Source organism: Oryx dammah, unplaced genomic scaffold, assembly GCF_014754425.2.
Source record: "Oryx dammah isolate SB20612 unplaced genomic scaffold, SCBI_Odam_1.1 HiC_scaffold_5, whole genome shotgun sequence".
Lineage (NCBI taxonomy): Eukaryota > Metazoa > Chordata > Mammalia > Artiodactyla > Bovidae > Oryx > Oryx dammah.
The window spans coordinates 74,865,118-74,877,982 of NW_024070189.1; the positions used below are offsets into that span (position 1 = coordinate 74,865,118).

At 33.9% G+C, this 12,865-nt stretch overlaps 1 protein-coding gene across 1 annotated transcript in view; it reads right to left on the reverse strand.

Annotated features, from left to right (window-relative positions):
- Nucleotides 1–1,886: 1,886 nt before the first annotated feature.
- The window catches only part of DTWD2 (DTW domain containing 2), a 75,961-nt gene continuing 64,982 nt past the window's right edge, over nucleotides 1,887–12,865 (reverse strand). Inside the window, exons 5-6 of the mRNA XM_040241686.1 lie at nucleotides 12,056–12,184; nucleotides 1,887–5,322 (exon numbers count right to left, since the gene is read on the reverse strand). Of these exons, the coding sequence (XP_040097620.1) occupies nucleotides 5,152–5,322; nucleotides 12,056–12,184 (300 nt within the window). The 3' untranslated portion in view covers nucleotides 1,887–5,151. The remainder of the gene's footprint in view (nucleotides 5,323–12,055; nucleotides 12,185–12,865) is intronic.

The window sequence follows — 12,865 nt, forward strand, 5'->3', positions numbered from 1 at the left end:
TTCTTTTAAAATGGAAATTAATTTTATTATATTAATCTACTGAATATTAGATATTATAAATTACAAATGTTAAGTTCTAAATAAAAACTATTGTTATACGCTGTAAGAATAAACATTAATAAATGTTAAGCTAAAATGAAGACCAATACTCTGAAAAGTAATGAAATCAAGTAGCACAAATTAAAAAATCAAAAAGTAACATCGTAATCCATTTTTCCCACTTTAACTTACTGAATGAACCCTTTATAAATTAAAGAAATAGCCAATTTGTTAATATATTTTGCCAGAAAGGTACTGTTTCTACTCATTTTAATTTTACTTTATTCACTAAATATATATTTTTCTTTTATAAAAGGCTACCCATCATGGGTGAAAGTATCTGTCATTGTCTGCCCCGCAGAATTTGAATTTGCAAGAATTCTAAGAGTTACTAAACAATACTATTAAATGTATGTTAAAATACTGGTTTCATTTCTATAATTGCAGATAATCCAGAGATGTGAAAAGGCAAGCTTACATTTTAGATTCAAAATCATGGTTTTTCATGTATATTTTTAACTGCTTCTTCATTGATTATATTAAGAAAGATGCAATTTTAGAAATAAAATTATTTAATAAAGCTTTAAAAATATGCAATTATATTTATAAAATCTGATATTTTTCACATTGTATGTTATTGCCTTTTTCACATCAATTATGTTTCCCATAAAATTAAATATATGCAAAAAATGTAATAAGAGATTTTTCACCTTGCAAATAACATATCTGGACACAGAAATGGATAAATACTTTTAGCATACAAAATTAATGAAGAGTTCATCTGTGATGAAAATAATCCTGAGGCCGATGTACTTTTAAAAATGTCTGAATTCCACAGTATATTCTTAAGTAACAGTAAATTATAATCTCTTATTCAAGGAATATCTATTTCAGTGTTTTTAATCCCTTACACTATAAAATTTCTTTAAAAAATAATTCTTATGTTTTTAGTTCAAGTGAACAATTATTAAAGACTAATAAACAATTATTTGTTTCTCTAATATGCTTTTTTAATAAACGAAGGGAGCCAAGTCATCAGCATAGAGTAAGTTAAGGAGCACTGATTTCCTGCACAAATTTTAATCTATTATAATCTACTAAAACTGCTACAGGAATTAAGAGGCAGTGGTTTATCCTATGCTATAAACAATTAGATTCCAAGTTTCATACATCTAAAACACATTATTACTAAAAAAAAAAAGCACAGTATTACTAATCTATAAAAACATCCAATTATCTATAAAAATTTATCTATTAAAAACTCACATCTATTTTTAAGGAATAACTCTACATAGTAAAAATCCAGTTATATAAAACTTCTAAGTTTACTAAGTCAAAACTAATGCTTTACTTAGAGAATCAATAACATTTACTTCTACACCAATGAAGTTGTATCCATGATCAATTTACTTTTCTGAAATTCAACATCATTCAATGGAAAGGATTCTCAATTAACATGATCACATTTTTAAACAGCCAATTTAGGGCATTAAATGGGGATATGTGATGAGGAAAGGGATATGTGATGAAGAATGCCATATGGAAGTGCTCTTCTACATAATTCACTAACAATGGTGGTGGTGAAGAGCTTCCTCCTTCCAAAATCTTAGGGAAAAGACCCCAAGATAGTAATGGTTACAGCGAAGGAAAATTTGGAGTCTTAAAGTGGGGGGAAATAATTTTTCTTAATAAAACTCTCAAGTTCCATATAACACATTTTATAACCTAAGCTACAGAAAGCTGCTAAGCACTGTGACTTGTTTTGTATACCATAGTCCTCAACACTTTATGTACATAAAATTCTCAAATACACAGTGATTTTTTAACCCACCACAAACAGGCTGATGAAACACACAGTCACCTTTATATAAATGAATACTCTCTGAGTTAACTCCATGGCTTAAATAACAATTCACAAAATAATCTACCCTACATCAAAGTATAGAGTCTACATGTAAAGTCTTCTATCAGCTACAAATCCACAACATCTGGAACTAGTCCAGGCAACTCAACCAAATACAAAGCAACTGAAGTTAAAAGTCAACTAATATAATTTTTAAAAAGTAACTTTTAAAAGTCAGATTGTTAAATTCTCACATAACACTACATATTTTGAAAAATTTTAGTAACTAAAAATATTAATAATGATAGTTTTAAAAATGTATTTAAAACTGCTTAATGAGAGTAAGTGACTTAAAAAAGCTCTGTATACTAGAAAAATTAAATATGTGTGTGTGTGCATATAAAGCTTACTTTTAAATCTAATGTTTAGTTTTTCTTTATAAGTACAAACTATATACAGGAAACTCTAGAAGTAGTAAAGAAAAAAACCAGAGCTCCCTCCTTCTTGCCTAAATATGTAAATAACTGGAGTAAATCTGAGTTAGAAATACATATATACTACATATACATCTCTTATTCTATACAAAAATCCCCATAAATATTTTCCCAAGCAGACAGGAAAATTTATTTTCTCAAATTGAAAGCTTTTGCCCACTAAAAATATTTAAATTTGTTCTCAAAATTACAGTAGTCTTATATCCTACAGTTATTTCCATGTGAAAACTTCAATATCAGTAAGGTATCACAGTCAACAAATCTATTCAATGAATACTGAGAAATCTAAAATTATTCAGATTTCATAAAAATGAAAATGTTTGCTATTTCAAAATGGCACGCACCTAGTTAAAAATTACGGCTCTATCCAAGACAATCTACAGATTCTGTGCTTTATCTATCAAAATTCCAGTGGCATTTTTACAGAAATAGAACAAATAATCCTAAAATGTGTATGAAACCAAAAAAGATTCTAAATAGTCAAAGCAATCTTGAGAAGAAAACAAAGCTAGAGATATCATGCTCCTTGATTTCAAAATACATTATAAAGCTATAGTAATCAAAAAAGTACAATACAGGTACAAAACAAATGAAACAAATAGAGAACCCAGAAATAAACCCACACTTATATGGTCAATTAGTCTACCATAAAGGATGGAAATTTTCTTCAATAAATGCTGTTGGGAAAACTAAACAGCCATATACAGTCACATGCAAAAGAAAGGAAATGGAACCACTATCTCACAGTATACACAAAGATCAACTCAAAATGTATTATGACCTAAAATTTAAGACTAGAAATCATAAAACTCCTAGAAGAAAACATAAGCAATAAGCTCTATGACATAGGGATTGGCAATGATTTTTTAAAATCTGACACCAAAAGCAAAGGCAGGCAATAAAAGCAAAAAATAAACAAGTAGGACTACATTAAACTGAATAACTTTTACACAGTAAAGGAAATCATAAACAAAATGAAAAAGCATCCTACTTAAACAGGGGAAAATATCTGCAAGCACATACTCATAATAGATTAATACCTAACATATATAAATAATCAATAAAATTAAATATTAAAAAATCCAATTTAAAAATGGGCATATGATCTGAACAGACATTTTTTCAAAGACATATAAATGGCCAACAGGTACATGAGAAGATGCTCAACATGACTAACAATTAGGGAAATGCAAATAAAAACCATGAAGAGCTACCACTTCACACCTGTTAGAATGGCCTATCACCAAAAAGACAATAAATAATAAATGCTAGTAAGGATGTAGAGAAAAGGGAACCCTTGTGCACTGTTGGTGGGAATATAAATTGATGCAGCCACTATGGAAAACAGCATGGAGGCTCCTCAAAAATTGAAAACAGAATTACCATATGACCCAGTGACCCCACTTCTGGGTATTTATCCGAAGAAAACACTAACTTGAAAAGATATATGCACCTCCATGTTCATTACAGCATTATATACAATAGCCGAGACAAGGAAACAATCTAAGCATCCATCAGTGGATGAAGAAAATGTGATACACACACGTGTGCATGTGTGTGTGCGTGTCTGTGTGTGTGTGTATATATATATATATATACACATAGGTATACATATATATATATATATGAATATGTGTAGATCTATAAAGGAATAGTATTTAACCATAAAAAATTATGAAATCTTACCATCTCCAAAAACATGGATGGACTTCTGGGTATTATGCAAAGTGAAGTAAGAAAAAGAAATGATATCACTTATATACGGAACCAGGGAAGGGGGGAAGCTTATATAAAGACAAGCTCTATGATAAATAGAACATGACTGGTGTTTTCCAGAGGCAGAAGTGGAAGTAAGGGTGGAATGAAATGAATGAAGAAGGTCAAAAAGGTCCATTTTCTAAGTCATGGGGATATAATATATGGCATGGTGACTATACTTAGTAATACTCTACAGTTTAAAGTTGCTAATGGAGTAAATCTTAAAACTGCTCATCACAAGAAAAAAATTTGTTATAACTATGAATGGTGACAGATGCTAACCAGACTTACTGTAGTGATCATTTTGTAATGTATAGAAATACCGAATCATTATTGTATATAAATACCAATAATAATATATATTATTATATACATAATAATATAATATAATAATATACATAATAATACATTATATGTCAAATGTACTTTTTCTAATCATACTTTAATTTTTTAAATTAGGGCAATTAATAGCACACTTAAGTCACATTAGCTGAATTCAAGTTTAGTTCCTAAATACTTATTTACGAAATAAAATTTCAACCTAAATTACTTGATTATTATTTTCATTTGCTACTTATTTCAAGCTATAAAGCTCATGTACAAGACTGTAACTTGCTATAGGTATCCTCTACTGTAGGTCTCTATGTAATTATCTATAAACACCCACAGAAACAATACTGAACCAATCAGGCATACCATTTTCCTTTCATTCCATTTTATAAATAAGAACTTCTAACCCAGTTCAACAACTAATCACATTTCAAATTACTGATTTGGAAAAAAAAAAAAATTTGAGGTACATTTTTAAAACAATATAGTATGAAATAAATCTTGTTTTCTGTTGAGTAAGTGAAATTTGTTTTTATGGCTATTTGGATTACTTTCTTCTTCTAGGTAAGTTTAGTATGTAACTCTTAATCTTTTAGACAAAAACCCACAGACTTAAAATGTATAAAAAATTTAACCTGGTATTGTCAGCTGCAGATTATCATAATTAGCACCATAAGAACAATTGTACTAAATTTTAACACTGTTCATTAATAGTTCCATTTTCCTGAGTTTGCGTTTGTTCTTTGGCATTGGCTTGGGATATAATCCATTTTTCAGAAGATGTTCCTTGCTGAGGCGAATTTGAGCACCATGCTGAAGCTGGAAAGAGCATAAAGCCTGAAGAGGGCGAAGCAAAGTCTGTTAAGATAAACAAAAAAAAAAGAAACATACACAAGTGTGACAAATCATGATTTTTTTCTCTGGAAACAGAGATTATTATATTTTTATTATCAGCTGTTAACTATGAAAAGCAATAGATACGCTAATAAATATATGATAATTTCTAAATGAATAATTCATATAAATTCATACCTTATATCACTGAGGAATTCCAGTAAGAAGATACAAATACTAATTTTCTATATAGGTGATAAAGTCTAAACTTAGTTTTATACTTTAATATATTCAAACAGTACAAAAATTGGTGTCATTATAATAACTAATTTGTAACAAGCAGACTAAAAGAGACATTTCAGTACAAATTAGTTAATTCAGTTTCAATCACAGACTAACACAAGCTTCCTGCTACTTGATAACAATTAGATGATGGCAACAATGGATAAGTTTACTAATTCTCACACTACTCCATGGCCTACACGCATGCTCAGTTGCTTCAGTCGTGTCCAACTCTTTGTGACCCCATGGACTGCAGCCTTCCAGGCTCCTCTGTCCATGGGATTCTGCAGGAAAGTATACTGGAATGGGTTGCCATTTCCTTCTCCAGGGGATCTTCCCGACCCAGGGATCAAACCTGCATTTTTGTGTCTCCTGCATTGCAAGTGGATTCTTTACCACTGAGCCACAGGGGAAGCCCACCCAAGGCCCACATACCAGTTAGATATTCAGTTTTTGGTGCATTTGAAATAACTGTAACTGTATACATACGTGTGACCTAGATGGACCCACAAGATAACACAAGAATAGTGAAGGTTGTAAAACAACTGGAGCATAATGTCCTTGCTGCTGCTGCTGCTGCCATAATGTCCATGAAGTTATTCAAAATCAAAAGTTAGGAAAAAATAAAAAGATTAAGCCAGCATATTTGAGTCAGATTTTTTCCTTGGGCCTGAGATACCTGATCTACTGCTACTGCTACTGCTACGTCACTTCAGTCGTGTCCGACTCTGTGCGACCCCATAGACAGCAGCCCACCAGGCTCCCCCCCCTCGGATTCTCCAGGCAAGAACACTGGAGTGGGTTGCCATTGCCTTCTCCAATGCATGAAAGTGAAAAGTGAAAGTGAAGTTGCTCAGTCGTGTCCGACTCTTAGTGACTCCATGGACTGCAGCCTACCAGGCTCCTCTACCCATGGGATTTTCCAGGCAAGAGTACTGGAGTGGGTTGCCATTACCTTCTCCGATACCTGATCTAATGCTTTTAAATAACAAACCTGATTGTGCAGATTGTTTTGAAAAAATAAAAAGATACACAGATCTTTTTAGTTAAATAGATAGTTAAATCTAAAGATAGATTTAACAACAAAAATTTCACAATGTCTAAGTAAAAATGTATTCCCTCCCATGTACAACATAAGTGGTAGCAAAGGGCTTTTAAGTTTTAATTTACAATGAATTCTTACAAATATGTGGCACTCACTGATAGCTGCTTTTCCATATCCATTCTTTTCTTATTTCAAAAAACTCCAAAACTTCATACAAGGTGGCAATGTGTCCAATTAGCAATACTACACTAACTAGTGACAGTTTATCCAACAAGATAAGTGGAAGACCTTGGATTAAGACAGACTTAGCAGGCATTGTAGGCTTTTGCCTTTTCTTCATATCTGGAACATGACTGTTAGATGTGAGATAACCATTATGTGACTACCGGGCAATAAAAATGAAGATTAAAGCCAAAAACATACAATAATGAACAGAAAGAGAAGAAATCTGGGTCTCTGATGTTCTTTTCAGCTGCATCCGCAGCCCTGGACTACTCACTTCAGCATTTCTTATTCACAGGAGAAAAATAAGCCCATATATGGTTCAACCACTGCAGTAAGGGCTCTGTTACATGCAACCAAATGAAACTCCCAACTGACACCAATGAGAAAAAGACAAACATATTGGCAAAAGCTCTGACATTGCTGCAGAAAGTCTCTGGTATGTTCTTAGAATTTTAGTATCTTCAATTCTTCAAACAAGAGAAGAAATACAGAAATGACTATATATTACTTTTAGGATCAACAAAGGAAGTGTCTGGATCCTGAAACATCGTATCAGAGACACACATCCAGGACCATATACAGACTAAGACAACTGAAGTTTCTATTGCTATGCTACGACATTTATTAGATTCTTCATGATAGAAGAGTCATGCTCCTATAATACTCTTATAACTCCTATGAGGGCTTCCAACTTTTACTTCCTGAAGATTCTATCAATTCTGTGAAGTAATTAAGAGAATGAATTTTGGAGACAGACAGATTTGTGATAATCACTAGGGCTGCTTACAAATATACCAGTCCTCTTTCAGGATACATGAGCAGACTGCATTTTTCTAGTCCCCTCTGAAGTTAGGTATGGCCATATCACTTGACCTGGTTAACAAAATATGAGCGAATAGCGTGCATCATCTCTGCTGCTAAGTCGCTTCAGTCGTGTCCGACCCTGTGTGACCCCACAGACGGCAGCCCACCAGGCTCCCCCATCCCTGGGATTCTCCAGGCAAGAGCACTGGGGTGGGTTGCCATTTCCTTCTCCAATGCATGAAAGTGAAAAGTGAAAGTGAAGTTGCTCAGTCGTCTGGACAGGTGCTTTAAAAGTGGTTAATGATTCCCCACGTCCTCTCACTCCTTCCTTGATAAAAGTAGAATGATGTGTCTAGATGGTGCATCCATCAGCCTGCATCCCTAAGTATTATTAGTAGAGGTCCCACTGGAAACCCCACTGTACAGAGAGTGCATTATGCCATTCTGATTTTGGGGTTTTAAGTACTGATGAAATCACCAGCTATGTGTTTCCAGATAAATTAGGTAATCTCTATTTGCCTCACTTTCTTAATCTGTAAAGTGAGGAATATGTAAGATGTAAAGTCCATCTTACACAGTTACTAATATGGTGGGCTATAATGATACATTTGAAGTGCTTAGCATACAACTTGATATTAAGGATCATTTTTCTCCATACATTCATAAGATTATATGTGAGGCAATGTGAAGCTATATGAGAGGTTTACATGTTCAGAAGAACAAAAATATCCTCTAGTTATAAAATTAGCTAATTTCTAAAAGTTTACTTGGGGGAAAATCAGGGTTCTGTAAATCCCTTGTCTATAGATGCAAAGTGACAGTTTCAAAAGACCATTATTACCAGCTTCTGATGATGGGGTAGAACTGAGGCATTTCGGCTACAGCACAAGCCTTGCCCCATCTAGTTATAAAAGTTCATATGGCTTCCAAGGTATGAAAAACCCTGGTACATATTACAATAGCAGAATGAAAGTTACCAACTCTCAGTTCAATTTTTCTGTCAATCTACAGACAAGAACATGAGAGACAAGGAAAGGCAAAACAATGAAATCTTCTTGAAGAGTCTGTCAGGCATTTAACATAAAGTATCCCTATGTTGTGCTTCTCATAACAATATTATGAGGTAATTATTTCTTGTATATTACACATAAGAAAGCAGCCACAAAGAGATTACATGAATTGCCTTCTGGGAAAAACTGATGATGACAAGTGATAAAGTTCTAATTCAAACTTGCTTCAAAACTCGTATCATGCTATTTCCCAGTGTTTGAAAACTGCTCAAGAATAAAGGAAAAGAATGAGTCAACAGACTAAGAAGGCCATTCTATGCCAAGTGCTTTATTTTGAGAAGCCCCACCTCTACAGAATGAAGCCAGCTGAAAAATAGTAATTTTTCTCCCCTCATCATCTTAAGGTTATATTAGAATACATCTAATAAAAGATTATTGGGGGGAAAAGGCATGCTATAGCTTTCCTTCCCAGGAAAGAAAGAAAACACCTATTTCTAAGCAGATGTTAATTGTGTTTCTCAGAAGAATGCACCAATTTTCTTTTTCTTTTTTTTTCTTTTTTACTGCAGCTAGATTTAAACAGGCTGACTTGGAGTTCTCCCACTAAGAAAGCTAATTGTCAGCCAGATGCAATAATAAGCGATTTGTGATGTCTCATTATGCTTTTTTTCTGCTCATGCTCCTGCTGTTCATCTTATCAGAACCTCCCAAATAACATACCTGACTATCAAACATCGTTTTTCTACTCCTGGTCACTACCACTACCTCAAGTGACCAAAGCAAAAAGAATGATAACTTAATGACCTCACTATTGCTTTGGGACCTTATGTTCAGCTTGACCCATTCTGTAAGGGGGCTTCTTAAAGAGATGAGAATACCAGACCATCTTACATGCCTCCTGAGAAATCTGTATGCAGGTCAAGAAGCAACAGTTAGAACTGGACATGGAAAAACAGACTGGTTGCAAATAGGAAAAGGAGTGTGTCAAGGCTGTATATTGTCACCCTGCTTATTTAACTTATATTCAGAGTACATCATGAGAAATGCTGGGCTGGAAGAAGCACAAACTGGAGTCAAGATTGCTGGGAGAAATATCAATAACCTCAGATATGCAGATGACACCACCCTTATGGCAGAAAGTGAAGAGGAACTAAAAAGCCTCTTGATGAGAAAGTAAAAGAGGAGAGTGAAAAAGTTGGCTTAAAGCTTAACATTCAGAAAACAAAGATCATGGATCTGGTTCCATCACTTCATGGCAAATAGATGGGCAAACAGTGGAAACAGTGGCTGACTTTATTTTTCTGGGCTCCAAAATTACTGCAGATGGTGATTGCAGCAATTAAATTAAAAGACACTTACTCCTTGGAAGGAAAGTTATGACCAGCCTAGATAGCATATTCAAGAGCAGAGACATTACTTTGCCGACTAAGGTCCGTTTAGTCAAGGCTATGGCTTTTCCAGTAGTCATGTATGGATGTAAGAGTTGGACTATAAGGAAAGATGAGTGCCGAAGAATTGATGCTTCTGAATTGTGGTGTTGGATAAGACTCTTGAGAGTCCCTTGGGCTGCAAGGAGATCCAACCAGTCCATCCTAAAGGAGATCAGTCCTGAGTGTTCATTGGAAGGACTGATGTTGAAGCTGAAACTCTAATACTCTGGCCACCTGATGCGAAGAGCTGACTCATTTGAAAAGACCCTGATGCTGGGAAAGATTGAGGGCAGGAGGAGAAGGGGACAACAGTGGATGAGATGGTTGGATAGCATCACAGACTCAATGGACATGAGTTTGGGTGAACTTTGGGAGTTGGTGATGGACAGGGAGGCCTGGCATGCTGCAGTTCATGGGGTCACAAAGAGTCGGACACGACTGAGTGACTGAAGTGATGTCTGATGTTGGCTGATCCTAGTGTTTTACATCAACAAAAAAGGAAAAAACAGAGACTGTACAAAAAGCAAGCCTGAACAACAGTCTTGAGTTTCATCTCTCCCTTAAGATACCTAAGTATAGCGTTACTTTCTTCTCAAGAACATACAGCGATGATGGTTAATAAACAAAGCTGACAGATTAGGGGAATATTAAGTATGTTTTGCTGATGCAAGGTACATTGGAATAGGTGATAAAGTTAAGGGAGAGGGGAAAATGTCTGAGAATACTCCCTGGTCAATTGGAGGAAGGATTTAGGATCCCTCATGAATTTTTTTCCTCAAAAGAGAAAAAGAAATTGTCAAGACCCCAAATTAACTCTACTCACACAGATTCACACAAAAATAGTCTATTCACAATACCCTACTTCTTCCAAAAGAAGAAAGTCTGCAATCCTGACACAGGACATGGCTTAGGGTAGGGTGAAAGGAAAAGGGCAATTCAATGCTTCTTCTAGCATTCTTTAACTCTCCTCGCCCTGCAGGTCTTTCATTTTTTTGTTTTTCGGTAACTAATCCAGTGATTCTGACCTGAGCTTTTATCCATTATTGGAATTTCTTTCATGGCTAAGGCATACTTTTATAATAGAAACCATGATGTATGAGGGAGAGAGGAAAAAGGCAGAATAGAGGATTCTGTGTGTGGTGTGTGTGTGTGTGTGTGTGTGTGTGTGTGTGTGAAGAAGGAGTTACAAAACTTCATTTAGTTATGCTCTATTATCCTCTGACTTATCTTCTTGAGTTGAATTTATCAAAAATTTTCACCAATTAAAAAAATCTAACAATTCAGTTTTATTTTGGTAATTTTTTCTTGTCATAAGTGTAAAGTTTCTTACATGTTCTAACAGAATGAGATAGTGAGCTTATTAAAATGTTATTATTTACTAATGATTATGAATTATATATGAAATCATCAGGCTTTTATGGAAATTAAATAAAATGTTGATTGCAGGTTATAACCTTTTCATATTCAGTAGGCTTTTTCCTCAAAAAAAATTGTATCTTTTTATACTCTAAGCAATGTTAATAAGATAAACAGAAAGTTGATATTTCTGCTCAAATAAAAGTACCAATGGAAAAAACGTTGCTGTAAAATGTTCTTTTAATTAAAAAGAAAAAAGTCGAGTACAAGAGAACACAAATATTAAGAAATACAGAATGCTGAAATATCTAGCCAAGAAAAAACTGTATTTAATGTTATGCTACTTAAAAACAATTTAGCATATTACAAATGCTGTTTGCACAGCCTAGAATGAATATTTAAATAATGCAATCTGGTATGCTAAACTAACAGAAAAACATCAGAGGAGAAAGGAAGGTTTTAAAAGTACACACATTTCTATCACAGATATAGTCTACTTGTCACTTGAGCTACAAATTTAACAAGTTATGCATTTTTTAATTTTCCAGACAAAAATCTAACCGAACACTTACTTTCAAAAACTATGTAACTTTCCAAAGACATACCTCTTGTATGTAGTTATTTTTCTCCAAGATAGAAAGAGCAACAGCTGCACACTCCAGTGTAGAAAGGCACCTATTAGTTGGTTGTGCCCGAATTACATACTGACTAGAAATGCTAGTTTTTAATTGCACCTGAAACCAAAAACAGAATAGAATGCAATTTTCATTTTAAGTTTAAAACATAAGGTCTGTATTTTAAATACCAATTACTCTAATTTCCTTCCAAAATCACTAGTTTATAAATTTAAATTTATCAATATCTTCTTTATATAAATCTTTTCATTATTGTTCTGTTAAAAAGAAGATAGTTACACATCGAATAAAGAGGATACATTCAAAATATATACAAATTCCTACAAATCAAAAATAATAAGACTAATAACACCCTCCCAGTGGGCAAAAGAGTAAACAGACACATCACAAGAGAATATATACAAGTACAAACAGGTACATGTAAAGGGGCTTAACATGATTTAATATAAATTAAAATCACAATAAGATAACATTTCATACTCGTTACTGTTATTGTTGCTTTTAGTCATTAAATTGTGTCCAACTCTTTTGCGACCATATGGACTATAGCCCACCAGGATCCTCTATCCACGGGATTTCCAAGGCAAGAATACTAGGGTGCATTGACATTTCCTCCTCCAGGGGATCTTCCCAACCCAGGGACTGAACCTGTGTCTCCTGCATTAACAGGCAGATTCTATTCCACTGAACCACCAGAGAAGCCCCCTTTCACAGCCATTAGAACAGTTAAAATAAAAAAGACTAACACCACCAAATCGGGATGCAGCAAATGAAACTCTC